Here is a 21,106-nt window from a genome sequence, read left to right on the forward strand (position 1 = left end):
ACAATGATAAAGCCTGTGAAGCACGATTGCAAAATAAAATAAATACGAACTGTATTACTGAAGCGTTCAGTTTCGGTGATCGGACAAGTGATTCCGTAATGTAAACAATACGTCCAATACATGCCGTCGCCAGCCACTAAAACAAGAAAAAGAGATGAACTGTTTCACTGTGTATATGTATTTACCTATGGTGTTTTTATTTACATAGTTTTAAATTTGTAGAGTGCTCAAGCTAATATTGTAATGAGTACTGAAACAATAGTATTTTGCAGACTCCTTGCTTCTGATGTTTTTGTGTTCAGTGGTCGGGTATATGGTGAATGTTCTTGTATGAGAATGACTTTTTTTTCGTAGAAATTTCTTTCAAATATTAGGGTGCATCTTCCAAGATGGAGCGTCTTGCAAGCCGTAAAATACGGTGTATATTTATTTTTTTCAGTTTCTAAAGGCAAGAATTTAAAAATTTTCTGCACGCAGGAATTTTGAGTTTTGTTTTGTATCTCGTATGCTGAGTAATTTTTTGTATTATGAAGCGAAAAAATCTTCACATATCATTCCGTAAAATGAAATTTTCGTATACAGAAGCTTTCGTATCTAGAGGTACCGCTGTACTTCACTAACACTTCAGTTACCTACAGTAATATGCAGATTTTGTAATGAAACATTACATTCCAGGTTGTGAGTCCCCGGGCCATTGACCTAGACAAGCTGGTGACAGAAATGACAGAATATTACAGTAATGAGGAAAACAGAGACCTACATGAACTAGAAAAGGTATAATTTCTAACAACTGTTATCCACTTGCAACCCTCCCCCTTCTCTCTCTCTCTCTCTCTCTCTCTCTCTCTCTCTCTCTCTCTCTCTCTCTCTCTCTCTCTCTCTCTCTCTCTCTCTCTCTCTCTCTATTATTCAGTAGTGTCATTACTAGGTGCTGTTTCAACCTTACTGACAGGACATTTACCCACTCCCAAGTGAAAGTTAAGACCTCTGTGGAGTGCTGTAGAGACAGTTGTCTTGGTTTTGGTCAGGGTGGTGTGAGTGACCATTCTTATATGGGATGCAGTGTGAATGGCCTACTAATGCAGGATGCTTTGTATCTTAAGCCTGTGTCCTTCCAGTGAAATACTATCTTTTTTAGGCTTTCAAGTCTTGTTCCCAAGTGCATGTGCAGTTCTTGAAAATGTCTAGAAAAGTTCCAGCTCACTGGGCCTTAGTTAAGTTTATTATATTATATCTTAAGGAGGAAATTCAGTTGTGACTTGGAGGAAAACCCAGCAGCATTGTCACATTCACCCCCCCAGGCCCCCACCCCAAAGTGCAAAACTCCATCAACTTTTTTTTTTTTTTTTTTCTCCTAAAATTGACAATGCTACGTATATGTGCTAAAAGAAAGGTGAAGAGGGAAATAAGTCACCAGAGAGCCTTGAGAAGGTGGAGAACTGAGGGGAGATGTGAATCAGCTGCTTTTTCCTCAAATCTCCACATAAAAAAAAAAAAAAAAATTACATGTCTGTAGCAAGCTACAGACACAGCCTATTACCACAGTAGGAGAGGCAGGCCTACCAAATGAGTGATGATGATTCTCTAATAGTGATATCATTGGAAAGGTTACAAAAAATTGGTCAATATTATGAAGTGTGAGTGTGGAAACAGTTACCTCGGAAATAACGAGTACTAACTTCAAAATACGTTCTTCCTGGGGGGCTTGGCTCCAGTTATATTCATAGAATATGTTATTTTCATAATGGATATAAATATATCCATTATATGTTATAAAGTTATATTAATATGATAAAAACAGGACCAGGAGCTAGAAGCCCACCAGACAAGAGAAAACTCACCTTGTGTAGGTACTTTTTATATGCTATCCATTGCCTCATACTATCAAAACAACCCCTGCCACCTCCAAGATGTTGAAGAATTATGTGAGTAAATATTTGTATTTAGTGTGTGCTGGAGGGAGTTGTATGGGCATATTGAAGATGTTCACAGGAAAATGAGTTTTTCCAAACTTTCTCTTTTTGTGTGTATATTGTTGAATAACCTTTTCAGTAATTGACTGGTTTTAAAAATTCTTGCATCAAAATTATCATCAACCTCATCTTTACAAACGTGACTATGGCCATGATCAAATTCCTTCAATTAAATTCAAGGCAGAGTTTTGAAATCAAAATATATAAAAAGAAATTTTTTTTGTTTTGTAGTGTAATGAAATTGTTGTAACTTAGTTTTTGTGTATGCCGAGTCACATTTGTTTATCATTATGTCTATTACCCCTGATCAAGAAGATATTACCATACTACTATTAGTTATGATTTTATTTTGTTATTTTGAAAATCTTTTCATCGCCAAAAAAAAATTTTTGCACAAAAACTACCCAAGGTATCTATATTATACTTACGGTATAAAAGCAATACAAATTAATACACAGTGTGTGTAAATATTATTCAATTAGGTGAAAAATAAGGATAGGAGAGCCAAAAAAAACGATACTGCATCACAAGAACTGAATTTCCCCTTTAATGAGTGAACTTAGCCACTTGAAATGTATCTTTGCAAATTACTTATTTTGTTCTCATTTCAGGTCACTGTTGACAGTATAGTTGCTGCCAAGTTTCCATATGATGATTCCTGGTACAGAGGGAAAGTGTGCAGCTTTTCACACAATGAGGAAGATCCTCAGCAGAGTGAAGTTAATGTGTATTATGTTGACTTTGGTGATACAGAAACCATTCAAATGAACAATGTGTGTGAGCTACGAACAGATTTCTTGAAACTCAGTTTTCAAGCCATTGAGTGTTTTTTGGCAAATATTAGTCCTGAGTAAGTTTTGTGAAACTGTGTTCTGGTAAAAATATCATATATTGATTTAGAGGAAGCAAGATATAGACAGTTCAACTAATTGTCAGTGTGCATGAGTCTTTTTTCCCCAAGTACAGTCTGATCATGGAGATACAAGAGTCCCTTACTTATGTTGTTTTGACTGATGGGGGGGGGGGCACAATTTTTTTTCAGTCTAGCCACCCAAACTGATGCCTTCACTAGTACAAAGGTTTGATTCGTTCATCTTAATCACTCGAAAAATTTGTCAGCTTCCAGCTCCATCTTTCTTACACACAATCTTTTACACCACACAGCCTTTTTGTTTGTTTGTTGCTTGTTATGAGAAGTTAATGCTAAATAAAGGTGTATTTATATTTTGGTTCTGTAAATCTTACAATTTTTGTACTTTCATTCTCTGTGTTCTCACATTACAGAAGTGGCCAGAGTGAGGAGGCCGCCGACACGTTTGAAGAGCTTACTTATGCCTCCAAGTGGAAGTCTGTCATGGTGCGAGTGGTGGGCTACCAGCAGCAGGGCACCACTGCCATTCCATGCGTCCAGATTATTGACACCAATGGACCAATGGTGGGTACTCCCTGGCACACTGATTTCTCTCTCCTTATTGTGAGTTAATAGTATGAATTCAAGTAGTATATACTTTGTGTCTATTAAGGCAGCTTTTGTTATACAAATATTCACCCTGTAAATAAAATACATGTTCCTTGGTTTTGCACTTCTATGGTTACAAACTTCATAGAAGCTGTTTTAGCAACTTGAAATTATGTGTGTGTTTGGATAAGGTGGTGAGTGTAGCATCGAGCAGATGTCCATGCATAGGTTCGAATCCCACCACATACTGCTTTGAAACTATGCCATTTGTCGAGTGGTATAAAGTTACCTACATATCACTATGATACCCAGGTTCTAGGTGGTTACACCAAAGATGTGCTTGGGTGGTGATATGGGCCCTAATATGGGTACTACTATAAATAAAATTGCCTGTGCCACTAATGGGCGGTAGCTGAACAGCACTTCCCCACTCTTCAAGTGTGCCTACAGGTGCTATAGGCCGTAACATAAAAGAAAAAAAAAAAAAAAAAAAGACAGGCAAACAGATCTCAGATCCAAGCTTCTCTGTCATAAGAAACCACTCAGGAGGGTTAGATCATGCTTTTTAGTGAACAGGATTTCAACATTTTTTATGAAGCCAAGACATTATCTCAAATGAGAATTGCTGAATCACTTTGCATTTATAAACATAAGCCTAATCCTAATACCTGAACTCATGACTCTACAATGGAAAGCCTCATGGAAATGTGGTACATAGTTTTATATGTGATACAATGATGCGGCCTTTGTGTACATTCCACAGGTTGCTGGTTAGTGTCTTTCCTGTTTCACTCCCTCCCTTCATAAATTTAAGATCATCAACATTATAAAATTACGTACATACATACATTAGTGTACATTATACACTTAACCCTCGGCTATCACGCCCAGTTGGGGCGGAAATAGCCGCGCCATAGCCGAAAACGCGATAGCCGAATTGATCTTGGCGGGTAGGCGGTTTTGGCCAATGAGCGCTCATATATCCCGTGATGTCATGGCTGGGCGTGCGATAGCAGGCATCTGAGGTCTCGATAATGAAATTTTAACAGCTTTTCATGGGTGCGTGATAGCAATAAAGCGCGATAGCTGAAGTCGCGATAGCCGAGGGTTGATTGTAATGACTTAAATTAAACTGCTTAAATGTTTAACTTCATGATTTTTTACTTTCATTAACCCCATTGTTACCGATCTGTCAACCTTATGTAAACAAGACGTTTCGCTGCCGAACCGACTACCCATGCACTCTTCCGCATTGTCCGTGCGGTAGTCTTCAGCTTCTTCTCACAAACACCCTGTTCACACTATATTATTTATTTTTATGTTTTCTATCAGAGAAACCCCACAACATGTCATTTGAGTAAAAAAAAATATGCAGCACGTGTGTTGGTCCAGAGACACAGAGCAGCAATCACATCTTTCCCCATGAATAACTGAAAACAGTCTAGATCACTCATAGCACTGGCTTCACGATGTAGAATAATACTAGGATATACATCAGGAAAATCAGTGTTACATGTAGGTAGAGGGTTAGGTCTGGTGTCAGAGAATAGGTCTGAAAGAAGTGTGAAATCTGTTTGTCTACCAGCAGCTGTAGGGGGTGAGGCAGGAGAGCTGCATGACAGGCCACTGCTTGCAGACGTCTCAATACTCTCGTCGCCGCTACTAGCATCACTCTCTACATCACTGATAGCTTCAGGATCAAACAAAGTATCATCACCTTCCATTGAGTCATCAGATCCCTCAAATTCACTTATTGTCCCACCATCATATTCATCTTCACCGTCAGTTGTAGAGATATCCATAATTGTGAAGTAAATCCATGTGTGCTACCACAAAAAAAAACTTCAGGCAGCACTGAACATTGCGGCACTCGACAAGCATGTGTTGCCATACGTAGGTCAGAAAATATGATGTATAAAAAAAATATAATATGATGATTGGTCTTCACAAATTACGTCACAGCACTGACAATAACTCATTGGTCAAAGTTTATGATGTTTCAAACCGTCCCACGAATGGCTGCAGCCTTATGTTTGTAAACACAGACACTTGCCACCACATGGGTAGAAATAACCCAGAAACTGAGGCCTTGAGAGCCCTCAATACACACAGCTTATAACCATGGCATGTGCGTGTCGCGGGGAGCACGCTCGGTTCCTGGCGCGTGACATGCACGTGTCACAAAACACACATCCGGTACTGAAGGGGTTAAACCTTTCACTGTACTATGATGCACTCTCGCTTTGTTTACTCTCAATGGAAGTTCAAGTCAGGGTTAAACTTGTTATAATCGATTCGCTTAACGAAGGGTTTTTAAGGAACAGATCCCTTTGTTAAGCGAGGTTTGCCTGTATATATATATATATATATATATATATATATATATATATATATATATATATATATATATATATATATATATATATGCAACCCCGTTTAACGAAGGTTCACACAACAAAATTTCGCTACAACAAAGGTTTCGTTTTACTACTATCTGCTCGTTTAACGAACACCAAACTCGCTTTAATAAAGTTTTTTCCAGGTAATTTTTTCCAAATTTGAAAGCCCCACCATATCATGCAAGCTGACAGGCTTTTCTATACACCAGGAGCTGCTGGTACTAAGGCCTGCCTCAGGAGAAATCCTGAGACACCTGTAGAATAAAGATCAAGATCAAGCCTCTCGTGGACAACACAGGCGCTGCCGATACAAAGGCCTGACTCGGAAGAAATTCTGCATCACCTGTAGCATCAAGATCAAGATCAAGATCACGTGCACCACTCACTCCCCAGTCAAAACATAACAGCGTCACCACCAAAAAGCCCTACAATGTGGCGTAACGTTCCTAAGAAGACCAGGAAGTGTCTTACTCTCAAAGTGAAGCTGGGTATTATTCACAGACAAGAGAGAGGCCTGAAAACTAATAACATTGCTTGCCACCATCTTGACTCCATCTACTGTCTACTATTTTCAAGTCAGCAGACTGGTGAGACCGCATCTTCCTTGAAAGCTAAAAGAACCACCTGAACTTGTGACTACAATGGATAAAATGGAAAGCCTTGTGGAAATGTGGTACATAAGTTTTGTATGCGGTACCATGATGCGCACTTTGTTTACATTCCACAGGTTGCCGGTTAGTGTATTTCCCGTTTCACTCACCTTCCCTTCATAAAGTTAAGATCATCAACATTATAAAGTTACGTACATACATACATTAGTGTACATTATAATGACTTAAATTAAACTACCTAAATGTTTAACTTCATAATTTTTACTTTCATTAAACCTTTTACTGTACTATGATGCACTCTCGCTTTGCTTACTCTCAATGGAAGTTCAAATCAGGGGTTAAACTTGTTATAATCGGTTTGCTTAACGAAGTTTCGCTTAAAGAAGTGTTTTTTTAGGAACGTAACCTCTTTATTAACCCGTACAGCATTAGAGACGTACGAGATACATCGGCTAACTCTGAGCGAACTGGGCGTCAGAGACGTATGAGATACGTCGGCGAGCTTCCTCGTGTTTTCGGAGGTATTGCGTCTTCAAAACCTACCATTATACTGCCATCATGCACTGTAGACATTGCTCATGCTGCCTCCTCGTCCCTGCTAACATGAATGTTTTCTGTATTTATTTATTAAATATCTGAACTTCAGCAGTTTCTGCTGCCTTCAGCTCAGTGTAGCGGGAAACTGACGCCTCAACTTCGCTAATATGAATGCAGCGTAACTTCCATTATTTACTCTTATCATTTCAGATGTTTTTGGTAACTGTTATATTGTTGTAGTGAAAACTTTGTATGACATAAATAAGAATTTTCCAATCGCTTTGTTATAAGGAAAAAACAAGTACATATTACTCGGAAAATATTTACACCGCGAAAGGCAACACTTCCTAGTGATATCTCGTGTCTATTTTTAGCCACAAACACTCCCAGACAGCAAAACATGATATGTTGTTTTTCTTTCAACTCAGGAACGATATTATGCATGTGTCCAACTCGGAGATCGACTGGTGAGAAACGAGAAAGTGAATGAACTAGTCACATACGGCTTTGCTAAGTCACTAACCTTAGCGCAAAAACATCTCGCACAAATTAATACCACTTCCAGTCAGTTCAGGGAGGAATGACTGTCATTTTCATTTGTTTCACATCATTTAAGACTGGTTTAGCAAAAAAAAAAAAAAAAAAAAAAACATGATGTGGCCAGCACTGGCAAAATCACAAAGTCTCAGATCTGCTGACACTGTACGGGTTAAGCGGGGGTTGCATATATATATATATATATATATATATATATATATATATATATATATATATATATATATATATATATACAGGCAACCCCCATTTAACGAAGGAGTTACGTTCCTTAAAAACACTTCGTTAAGCGAAACTTCATTAAGCGAACCGATTATAACAAGTTTAACCCCTGATTTGAACTTCCATTGAGAGTAAGCAAAGCGAGTGCATCATAGTACAGTGAAACGTTTAATGAAAGTAAAAATTATGAAGTTAAACATTTAGGTAGTTTAATTTAAGTCATTATAATGTACACTAATATATGTATGTACGTAACTTTATAATGTTGATGATCTTAACTTTATGAAGGGAGGAAGAGTGAAACGGAAAGACACTAACCGGCAACCTGTGGAATGTAAACAAAGTGCGCATCATTGTACTGCATACAAAACTTATGTACCACATTTCCACAAGGCTTTCCATTTTATCCATTGTAGAGTCACGAGTTCAGGTGGTTCTTTTAGCTTGCAAGGAAGATACGGTCTCACCAGCCTTCTTAATAGAGTCTGCTGACTTGAAAATAGAGACAGTATAATATGGAGTCAAGATGGTGGCCAGCACTGCTATAGTTTTCTGGCCTCTCATGTCTGTGAATAATATCTAGCTTCATTTGGAGAGTAAGAGACTTCCTGGTCTTCTTACGAACACTAGGCCAATTGCAGGGCATTTTGGTGGTAAGTTGAGCTAGGGAAGACAAGCTGCTGCTGACGCTGTTATGTTTTGACTGGGGAGTGAGTGTTGCGCGTGTTGTCCACGAGAGGCTTGATCTTGATCTTTATTGTATAGGTGTCCCAGGATTTTTCCTGAGGCAGGCCTTAGTACCAGCAGCTCCTGGTGTATTCAAAAGCCTGTCAGCTTGCGTGATATGGTGGGGCTTTCAAATTTGGAAAAAAATTACCTGGATAAAACTTCGTTAAAGCGAGTTTGGTGTTCGTTAAACGAGCAGATGGTAGTAAAATGAAACCTTCGTTGTAGCGAAATTTCGTTGTGTGAACCTTCGTTAAACAGGGGTTGCCTGTATGTGTGTGTATATATATATATATATATATATATATATATATATATATATATATATATATATATATATATATATATATATATATATATATATATATATATATATATATATTATATATATATATATATATATATATATATATATATATATATATATATATATATATATATATATATATATATATATATATATATATATATATATATATATATATAATCAGTTGCTGAGTTGACTCCATACTTGTTACTTGTCCTCTCTCACCACAAAGAACTCTGTAGCTGATAGCTGCATTGGTGACCCAAGAATGATTTAGTAACAGCCCCTGCCCTCCTGCAGCTACTCAGCCTTCGGCATGCAGTCTGACAACAACACACTATGCAATAGTCCTTTTGTTGCAGCAGTGTAGGTCAAACTCTCCATCTTCTCATTAATCAATGTTTCCACTTGGTTTTGATGAGCTGAGGTACAATTCAGCCTCAAGAGGGTAACGAACACTATTTCTCAGGCTGACTATGTACTCATAATCTCTCCTGAGGAACTCCTTCCTCACATCTTTAAGTGGTTGATTTCCAAGGGTGACACTGCCTTTGATTATGGCCACCTCAGAACTTTTCTTCTGCAGCGCTTCAAGTTTATCAACTTCATTGCAAGTGACACAGGTCGCCAAGCAGCTAGTCAGGGTTCAGAGACTTTCTGACTCTTTGCTTGAAATGAAAGCACTGGCAAGACCCCATCCAGCAGCCACTGGATCAGCAACCCAGCTAGACTTGCTATTTACCCTTTGGCTATGCCTCTCAGAAAATATTTTTTGCACATCATCAATGTGGAGATAATGAAACCAATCTGTAGCAGATGGCAGACAGACAAAATGATGCACACACAGCCTATCACATCAATGCTATGACCCTGCTAGACAAAGACAACATGATAGTGCTCAACTGTACTCTATCACATGTCCATCAGCTTCCAGTATGACAACAACCCAATCAGCAGCAACGACAACAGTAAAGCAGTAAAAAATTTGCTTGTTCACATGGATGATTATTTTTATGGTGGTCAGCATAACTCTCCCCTTGCTTAGGATGGACTTCTTGGCTCACTACCAGCTCCTTCAGAGGCAGGTTGATTGAATCAGCAAGATAACAGTATGGTGGAGCATTTCCACATAACCTTGAAAGCTGCCTTGACATCCTAATGCTGCAACTTGATGTGGTTTTCATGACTTCCCTGTGCCCTTCTCAGCCATAGAACCCCAAGGGAAAGGTTCAATGTCTCCCCAGCAGAGATGATTTTTGGCAACCACCTCCTGCTTCCTGATGAATTTTTCACAATGCTCCCACCAGTGACTGCCTGACTATGATGCATCATTAGGATAGGTCATCCACTGCAAACACAGACTTACTGGTTGCCCGAACACTGCTACATCACACGAGATCTCCACATGACAAATATGTTTTTCTTTACATTGTCATTCACAAGCCTACCTTCATCCCTCTCTACTCTTGTCTTATGAAGTCATTGAGAGGGAGGAAGCATTCCTTCTGAGGATCAAAGGTATCTGCAATTGGATCTTAATAGATTGTTGAAGGCCAGCCTATTTTCAGGATGAAGACCCATTTTCAGTATAGTTCTCCTGGGCAGGCTGTTCCCTCTCACATACAACTAGACATCTTCACCGAAGGCAGAGTATTGTAAATATGTATGGCTGAGATCATCAGTCATCATGAATCACTCTAGTTAGCGAACATTTGAGTAGTGAAGGGCATGCTGTGATCAAGATTTGAAAAATTAATTTAAAAGTTATAGGATTTATGACTTAAAATTTTCAGAATATTATTAGCTACTGGTTGTCTTTGATGTGTATGATTATGAATATGGTAGAGTAATGACGTCATGCATAGAGTTGCATCCAAATTGTAATACAGGCCTTATTTCAAGTTTATTTAAAATGTACTTTGGCATGGACATACTTAAAAGATGCCTAAAGAAACGTAGAAAATGTTTTTTTATTCAATTTCTCCTTAAGTCATGAGATATGATTTTTTTTTTATCAAAACAGCATGAAAACCTGTTATTTTACCTCATTAAAAATGTTTTATTCTCTTTAGGGAAAAACTGGTCTGACAAAATGTTACTCCAATCTCTGTTAATAGGTACACAAAGTTTCAAAGCAGCATGTATAATGGTTGATTTTATACGGGTTTTTATATCTAAAAATCATGTTTTGAGATACGGCTCTTTAAAGTTTTAAAAGTTTAGCACCCATGCTATATGTTTATCAAAATTAGTTATTTTATTATATGTTGTGTGTTGATCTATAGAGAAACTGCACACAAAGAATGATCTAATTATTGCAATATTTAGTACTTCATTTTGGGAGGTATTTACCTTGTGGTGACACTATCAGAATTCCTGGCTCTGGTTCCTTGTACCTTTGCTGGTAGATTTACCTCACTGATGGGTGTCCTAAGAATGCTATTTCATAGAATTATGGTTTATTTTAACCATCAGTAGGCATCTTCCATGTTCTCTACGAAACAATCCTCTCCAAGGAAATTTTTTAGTCCTAATCAAGATCGGCGCCTCCAGGTATGTACGTTTCTCCCTCTGCTTTCCTCTTCTCATCCTCCTCATGTATTTTTCTAATTTTTTTTTCCTTGATTTCATCTTTGCTTCTGCAATTGAAATTGAGATCCTCTTCTTGTCCCTTCCCTGCCGTGCCAAGCGCCTCAGCTTCACCTGCCACTGAGTCATCATCTCTTCCCTCTTCTTTTCATTTATCTCCTATTCTCTTTTCTTTTTCTTCATCCCTCACATCTTCTTCAGCTGTTGCAGTCTATTTTTTTGTATTCCCCATGCTGCAGTAGAAAGCTCAGCAAAAAATGTAAGAGAGCCTGCAAGCAGGAGCATGACATAACTTCTCCCTTCCCCTTTCTTTGCCGCACTGGCAGGGTGGTGTATGGAAGGAGGCGAGTGATTTGAGGGATGGAGCCTCATTATAGAGACCAATATTAGTGGTGAAATGACAAGGAAAAACAGGAAACGGGTAGTATACTACATTGCTTAGAGTGTGTTTATTGTGTCATGCCTACCTCGTGGCGTGCGCCCTCATGTCCCTTTAAATGCATCAGAATGAGTGTTGCCATATGCATAGTCCCATGATTCATATGCCATATGAATTCTGAATATTTTTCCTACAATAATATGCAGGAATTGAAAAAAAAAACATTTTGTCGTAATTTACTGAATCTCGACCGCAGCATGCCCTTAATCTGTGTTTGACAATTCATATCTTTTAAATACGCCTTATTGTATAATTAACCAGTTGCTGAGCAGACTTCATACTTATTACTTGTCCTCTCTCACCTCAAAGAAATTCTATAATTAATGCCTACTACAAGCCTCCCAGTAGGCAGTAAGACATTCATTCCTATATAGACATCCTTAGATTGCTGACAGCAAATTAGATCTGGTATGTAATGATCTCAGATATTTGATTACAGTAACACTTCAATAACAACTATTGATGTAACTTTTAATACCAATCATTGATTTTCTGTAAATGTCAAAAGTAAATATAAATTATTTAATTTTTCAGGATACTGATGTGGCTGAGGAGCTGGTGAAGAGAGGGCTGGCCTCTTTTGATAGAGCTTCCCCACAATCCTAAACTTTTAAAATGAAATGGAACAGGATTACACATGTGAACGCACCACTCTTCAAAGTTGTTCCATCTCTGTGTGCTCTTGGTTTAGAACTGGTAAAGGATTCAAAACCTGGCTGTTGAAAAATAAAAAGCACAGAACCATTATCTTTTGGTGAAATGTGCTTGTGCTGCTATGCTGTATGAATGGTCATGTGTTCATTCATGTTTGATGAAGTGTTGTGTTGGTTAAAAACAGAACAGTTACACCTCTCATGATATGGCCTGGCATTTAAATAGTTTATTTTATAAACCAATGAAGTGTTGTCTTAATGCCCCGAGGATTGTAGGAGAATGTTTATGAATGCCAAAGTTTATGAAATGACACGTCCACTGGACATTATTTCCCTTTCTCAGAAACCTCGGCCATCCATTGGAAAATAATTATTTGTCTTACGTTAAGCAATTCAGTATCAGGCTGGGCTTTACTTGTATATGTGTGTAGATGATCTGCATTTAGTGGACTCGCACTTTGTTGTTTTGCAAAAAATATATCAAAATCAAGCATTTACATTATGACTGTTTTCATTTGTGATAAACGTTTAAGCCACAATGTACTACAGATCATCCTTATCTGCATCCCATAAAAGGCTGGTGATCATACAAATCTAATTATGATGAAGTGAGGAGTGTTTCCGTGATGTATTGTGTATCGGTTGAAAGAGATATCTAGAATGGTTAGTCGACATTCACAAGTACAGTAACCATAGCAAAACTCAAGACCAATTAGGGAGGAAAGCCAATCCAAGTTACCCAAAAAATTTTTCTTTCCCATTTTGCATGCCTTTTTTTCGGTAAGGCCTATAGCGCCTGTAGGCACACTTGAAGAGTGTATAAGAAGTGCTGTTCAGCTTCCGCCCATTACTGGCGCAGGCAATTTTATTTATAGTGGTACCCATATTGGGGCCCATATCACCACCCAAGCTCATCTTGAGTGTAACCACCTAGAACTTGGGTATCATGGTGATATGTAGGTAACTTTAAACCACTCGACAAATGGCAAAGTGTTTTAAGGCTGTACGTGGTGGGATTCGAACCTACGCGTGGACATCTGCCTGATCCCACGCTCACCACCTTATCCACTATGCCACCGCCTCCCTACTGACAGTTGATGTAATGTATTGTGTAAATAGATACATACTACATACATGGTACACACACACACACACAGGCCTATCCGAAGATCGGAAATAATGAGCTCTGAGCTCGTTCCATAGGGTAACGTCTGGCTGTCTCGTCAGAGACTGCGGCAGATCAAACAGTGAAACACAACCGAAAGGGTCTGGGTTCAAATCCCGGAAAGCGGCGAGGCAAATGGGCAAGCCTCTTAATGTGTAGCCCCTGTTCACCTAGCAGTAAATAGGTATGGGATGTAACTCGAGGGGTTGTGGTCTCACTTTCCCGGTGAGTGATGTGGTCTCAGTCCTACCTGAAGATTGGTCTATGAGCTCTGAGCTCACTCCGTAATGGGAAAAGGCTGGCTGGGTGACCAGCAGACGTCCATGGTGAATTACACACACACATGAACAGTCTCATCAAATGAGATTGTAGTTTATGCACCATGTCTGCCACAACACTTCATTCTAACACTCCCACCAGCCTTACTTTTTGCATTATCATCAGCCTTGTCTGAAGTGCATTAGTAAAACCATATCACTGTGTAATGTGCACAGAAAAATTATGAGTATGACAAAATGTGCACAGACAGCACAATGTGACTCGACATCTTTTGTATTCCATTTAGTGCTGATAATTTATACTCACACTCTGCCTAGGTGAAGCCCAGTCTGTTGCAGTGACAGGTTCAAGAAATTTCTAATTACTATGCCTTGAACAGTGCAGCTGATTGTTATAAGAATAGTAGCCAAATGAGCAGTCACTAATTACTTACCTACCTTTAGTTTATACAACCCCAGTTTTAGTCTAGAGTTAAAATTGACAGTGAAGTAGTACATGTGTTAATAATGTGTGACATCTGTCCTTATCCCTGCAGTACTTGATCAACCCACAGCTTGGCTTGAAGTGGCTGAGGGAGTGATGTGATGTCCTCTGTTCCAGTGTCAGCTTCTGACATCAGCCAAAAATTTTTTTTTATTAAAGACAAATTTTGCATTGTGAGAAAGTATCTTATACCACTGAATAAAGCAAATGTTGATTAACTAAATTGCTGGTGTAAGTACTGTGCCCAAAGTGTTCAATACTGGATGAAAAAATTCATGATACTATCTGTGAACTGTCTGAACATGGAGTTTGTGGCCATGTAACCAAGAAAATCCCTTCCCAGCCAATTCACGCTATCTAAAGGCAATAATAGACTCAGAATACTGCGTTATCTTTGATGATATTTTTTATTTATGTGGCCAAAACTGCATGTCCAAGTAGGCCATGGGTACCATCAGGAATATCTTAATCTAGCTTTGCAAGCTTTAGGCCTAAACACAAACATCAACAATCCTGTTTTTACCAATATTTGGATTTTGCAGTGCTATGATTTGAGAGGTTTTGTCTCAGAAGCTGCTTGTTTTTTACAGTGACCGCAAAAAAAAGTATACATCACCGAATTTTGGTTAGTAAAACAATACAATGCAAAATAGGACTTTTATTTAAAAATTTATCTTATAATTAGTATTTGGACATATTCCCCTTGGACTTCAGACCACTCTGGGGAGTTGCCTGGCCAGTCAAGAACATTTATAGTTTTTCACCATGAACTTATGTGCTGGTGCTAAGTCGTGCATAAAATATTCTGCTTCGTGAATGCTCCAAAATGTCAGCATGTGCTCCTCCAAGACCTCATTGTAATTAATTGCCTGCATTGTCACATTCCTATGAAAAAAGTGGAGTCCAACCAGTGAATGGGCCCCGACATCATAACACTCTCTGGGTGTTTACATTTTGACAGTGTAGCGAGGGTCATAATGGGACACGGTATTGGGCCTCCTCATGACCTTGTTGTTGCCCCTGACCAGTCAGAACATGCTTTCATTGATGAATATTACTTTCTGCCAGTCAGCCAATGTCCACTCCTTGTATTTCTGACAGAAATCTGGATGTTGTTTCTTCATAGCCTCATTTAGAAGTAGTTTCTTGCCGGCATTGCATACTGACAATTTTAAGTCCTTCTGAAGGCAGTGTTGAATAGTTTGCACCGAGACGTTCTGCAGGAGATTGAGGTGTTTCTCTTTCAGGCTGATGGCTGTAATTGAAAGGTCTTCCTTAACCTCTCTTGCCAGGACCTTGCCTATGTGTGGAGACATCTTCCTTGGTGGTGCCCCAGAGCCTGGTTTTCTGGCTGGTACCACACCAAAATGGAGGTTCTCTGCTGCAGTTTTTAGCTTGTAAATGGTCCTCCTTGTTACCTTTAATTCTGCCACTACATGTATGACAGACCAGCCTTCAACTAGGAGGGCAAAGGCCTGGGTTTCTTAAAGGGACAGCTGTGCATAACCCAAGATAATGAATGTGAGGTGTCTGGTAGCACGTTGAGTTTGGCCGGCAAGTAGCAAACGGGCACTCAGGAGCAGCGTAACAAGACCCTCTCTGTAGAAGCGCTGGAGGCGCACTGAAGCCTGTTGTGGTAAGGAACAATGAATAGGGGTGGGCTCTAGCCAACCAATATCATCACTAGCTTCACCCATTCTGCTGGTGGCGGAAACGCTAAAAACACTACACATATAATCGTGTGTGTACTTTTTTATTGCAGTGAAAATGTATACTTTTTTTCTGCGGCCACTGTACCTTTATTATTATAAATATGAAGTCTATTGCATTGTAAGTCACAAGTAGATATTGTAGCATTGATATCACACTTCACTCCCTCAGTCAGATGAAGTCGAGGGTTGCCATCACATGCTGCAAGGAAGATGAGTAGGTGCTACTCACCTATCCAAATTTACTACCTCCCAAACAGGATGGTATGTATTTCAGCCAAGGCAACTACTTACTTGACTGCTTTTATACTACTACTACTACTACTAAGTAGTAGTAGTAGTAGTAGTAACATCCTAGTCACCACTATCAACTATGCTTAGTCTACCATCCTTTCAATGAACCCAAACAATCTCACTTCATTAATACTCACAGCTTGTATCTGTTCCCATGTTTCATCATCCAGAAAAGTGGTGCACCACACATTCATTTAATGATCTTTAGTTGACTTTTGTTTGTCTGGATTTCTCTGTCAGTACAGCACCACACACACACTGGAATGCACTGAATGATGAAGTTGTTGTAGCACATAAATGTGCATAACTTTGAAGAAAAATTGGATAAATGGAGACATGGAGACAGGACACTGAGCCCCACTCAAACCCTGTACAGTACTACTAGGTAAAACACACACACACACACACACACACACACACACACACACACACACACACACACACACACACACACACACACACACACACACACACACACAGTTAGGCTCAGCACAGATAAAGAAAATCTTGACACCTTTTGGATCTTGCAATAGGAAAACCTTAATAATTAAGTTATGGATCATTACAAACAAATTATTTGTTTTTGTCAAAACTGATGACAAATATATTTTTTGTTATTAAATCAGTAATTTTGTTTTTATTTGTGTATTCCTGGATCCATCACTAAACTTTGCTGTAGTACAATCCAAAATATCATTAGGAAATCTTTATGTTCAATATGCTTATTCCACTAGTCATGTAACTGCTAAGATATGGTACAAAAGAAAACTGTAATCACTTACCCAAACTCTGATTCATCAAGCCTAATGGTGTGTGAGCAGTGTTACCAGTACTGAGCCACGACTCTAGTACAGCTTTGTAGGATGTTTGACATTTTAAGCTGGAACATTGCTAAGTTATATGTATCAAAGAAAATAATGTATTTTGTCTGTACTTAGTATATCTATTATGTATTATGTCAAGAGGTAAACCATAGATTGATATATCAGAGTCAGGCAGAGAGGTTACATGTGCAGGCTGTAGATGCTAGTTGAAAGTTGTCTGTGTACATATTAATGTAAATAAGTATTTTAATGTTTTCTGTTTGGATATATCTACCAAGATATATTGAACATCTTTGGAATATGTTACTTTTTTTTTTTTTTTTTCTTTCTTCCCAAAGTTAATATTAGGAATTATAAGCATCTGAATAGAAATTTTATCATGTGCTATTTTCAGCACAATAGGACTGAACTGTTACTATATTTTTTCACTGGCACTTACTTGGTTGGTATTTCCATGACGGCTCATGTCTAATGTGTCTGTAGTAAGAATAAAGATACAGAAGCAAGCATGATGTTTAAGCTGACTGACCCTTGATGTTATTATAAGTGTGTTCAACAGGACAGTCAGCAATGTCCTCAGTAAGGGAGTGACGGGCAAGAACATCAGCTTTTTCATTATGGAAAATGCCAACATGAGAAGGCACCCAGGTGAAACATACTCTGAGATTATCTCTCTCCAAGAGATCAATGACACCAAGACACTTGTTGATGAGGTCACAATCAGCAGGGGAAGGAGACAACAATGAATATAAGGCACCCTGACTATCAACAAAAAAGTAAACATCTTTCCCCAAAGGAAGGACAATTTGTAAACCTTCTAGCATGGCATATAGTTCTGCCCTTGTAGAGGACAGGTTGTCAGGAAGCCTCTTGGACACCTCAGTGTCAGTGTATTCAGAGGGAGAGGTGTAGTTGCGGATGAACAGGCCACATCCAGATTTGCTGCCATCCACTGAACCATCACAGTAAACATGTACAGCCTGCACCCTTGAGTAGTTAGACAATTTATGCATAAAAAGATCTTTAAGTTCATGTTAAGTTATATTTAGGAGCAGCAAGTTTTTCTATATCTACACTGACTTTGTGAGGTCTCCAAGAGGGGGAACCAGAGGTGGTAACAACATTGAGGTAGGAGTCAAGGACATCAAATTTGGTTAGTGATGTTAAAAGCTGTCTCAAGTAAGAGTTAGCAGGGGCCCTGGGGTTAGCATGAAGGTGGGCAAGGGAACGCAAGGGTTGGCTGGCACCATTACATGCCATCCGACACAGTGCACGGCAGGTGATTTCCTGTATTCGACAAACAATGGTGGGGAGGTCCAATTCTGCTCGGAGAACTTCAAGCTTTGCAGTCTTGGGGCAGCCTAAGATTACTCTCATGCTCTCATTCTGAATGTACTCAAGGGGTTTCAGCTGTGTTGGACTATACCGAAACAAGACTGGAGCAGCATAGTCTATTAAAGCCCTGATAACAGAAATGTAGAACATCCTAAGCACTGGGATACCCACACCATAGCCCCTGTGAGCTAGCACTCGTAGGGGAGCAAGCCGTAACAAACATTGATTGCGAACATAGGTAATACAGTGAGAATCCTTAGTAAAACCGAGTTGAGCTCCCAAGTATTTATAGCACTGCACACGACTGATTTTTATGGAATTTATGCTTGGTGGTCTGCAAACTCTGGGAGTTGCTTGAAATTTAGTTTTAGTTTCATTGATGACAAGGCCCATGTCAGTACACAGGGACTCAAGATGGCTTAAGGCCGAGGTAAGGGTCCGAGGAGCATTACACTGTAGCAAGATGTCGTCAGCATAGACAATTACCTCTGTGCCCTGGGGAAAAGGATATCTGGCAATTTTATCCATAAGTATATTGAAAAGCATGGGGCTCAATACACCCTGCTGCGGTGTACCTAAGTCAAAATTCCCTTCAGCAGAGACTGCCCCCTGGAGTCACACCTTTGCCTTCCTGTCACACAAATAATCCCAAATCCACCCCAATAACTTTCCTTTAACACCCTTCAACATGAGTTCCTCAAGAATGACATCCCTGTTGGCCTTGTCAAAGGCACCCTTGAGATCAATAAAGGCACGACACAGTTAACATTGGCATTACTGAGGCACTTAATAAAACAGTCACTGGTAGAGCGGCCCTTCATAAAACCATGCAAGTTTTGCGACAGAAGATCCCCCACTTTATAAAGTAACCGTCTTAATATGACTCTCCATCATCTTGCAAAGACAACTAGTTAAAGAAATAGGCCTGAAAGAACCATCACCCTTTGGAATAGGAATGATAACAGCAGTTTTCCATGAGGGAGGCAGACATCCTGAGGCATAAGACATGTTAAAAGAATCTAATATAGGATTTTCTGGCAAAACTAGCAATGCATTAAGTATATCATATGTAAGGCCATCCTGACCAGGTGCTGTGGACTGGCCCTGCTTGACTGCACAAAGGAGTTCATCGTGAGTAATTGGTACACAAGTATCATCAAGTAAAGAAACATTGCACTGCAGGCTGGCCAGTCTGTGAGGTCTGTGGCAAGCAAGGGCATCTCTGTGGGAGGCAGGGAGCCCAGCCAATGCCGAGGCACTGGTCCAAGTATTCAGTAAGTCCTGTGCTGTACTGGCAGGGTCAGGGACAGTGGCAGCTTTCCTACCTTTACCCCGGATGCGGTTGACATGGAACCAGAGCGCAGTTAGTGTTCTGGTTGAATGAACCTTAGCTAAAAAGGCACCCCAATACTTCTGACGCATCTGATGATGAAGCTCAGTCAAGTGACGCGCCACAGCAACCATAGCCTCTCGAGCATCACTGTCCGAGGGGTCCTGTTGCCAGCGGGTCTGGTAAGCTGCTAAATTCTGCTGACAGGTGATATATATATATATATATCTATATATATATCTATATATATATCTATATATATATCTATATATATCTATATATATATATATATATATATATCTATATATATATATATATATATATATATATATATATATATATATATATATATATATATATATATATATATATATATATATATATATATATATATATATATATATATATATATATATATATATATATATATATATATATATATATATATATATATATATATATATATATATATATATATATATATATATATATATATATATATATATATATATATATATATATATATATATATATATATATATATATATATATATATATATATATATATATATATATATATATATATATATATATATATATATATATATATATATATATATATATATATATATATATATATATATATATATATATATATATATATATATATATATATATATATATATATATATATATATATATATATATATATATATATATATATATATATATATATATATATATATATATATATATATATATATATATATATATATATATATATATATATATATATATATATATATATATATATATATATATATATATATATATATATATATATATATATATATATATATATATATATATATATATATATATATATATATATATATATATATATATATATATATATATATATATATATATATATATATATATATATATATATATATATATATATATATATATATATATATATATATATATATATATATATATATATATATATATATATATATATATATATATATATATATATATATATATATATATATATATATATATATATATATATATATATATATATATATATATATATATATATATATATATATATATATATATATATATATATATATATATATATATATATATATATATATATATATATATATATATATATATATATATATATATATATATATATATATATA

The 21,106-nt window shown here is 37.6% G+C and overlaps 1 protein-coding gene across 5 annotated transcripts in view; it reads left to right on the forward strand.

The window, feature by feature from the left end:
• LOC123498835 (tudor and KH domain-containing protein homolog) overlaps nucleotides 1–17,731 on the forward strand; it is an 88,849-nt gene extending 71,118 nt beyond the window's left edge. For 2 of the 5 annotated variants that reach the window (XM_045246288.1, XM_045246287.1), the window contains exons 8-11: nucleotides 676–774; nucleotides 2,585–2,823; nucleotides 3,258–3,408; nucleotides 12,352–17,731. In XM_045246288.1, the coding sequence (XP_045102223.1) occupies nucleotides 676–774; nucleotides 2,585–2,823; nucleotides 3,258–3,408; nucleotides 12,352–12,423 (561 nt within the window). In that variant the 3' untranslated portion in view covers nucleotides 12,424–17,731. Of the gene's footprint in view, nucleotides 1–675; nucleotides 775–2,584; nucleotides 2,824–3,257; nucleotides 3,409–5,020; nucleotides 5,277–10,861; nucleotides 12,293–12,351 lie in introns of those variants that run through there. The other 3 variants (XM_045246291.1, XM_045246289.1, XM_045246292.1) reach the window with 3 other exon arrangements.
• Nucleotides 17,732–21,106: the final 3,375 nt, after the last annotated feature.

This window comes from Portunus trituberculatus, chromosome 48 (genome assembly GCF_017591435.1).
Source record: "Portunus trituberculatus isolate SZX2019 chromosome 48, ASM1759143v1, whole genome shotgun sequence".
In the NCBI taxonomy this organism is placed as follows: Eukaryota; Metazoa; Arthropoda; class Malacostraca; order Decapoda; family Portunidae; genus Portunus; species Portunus trituberculatus.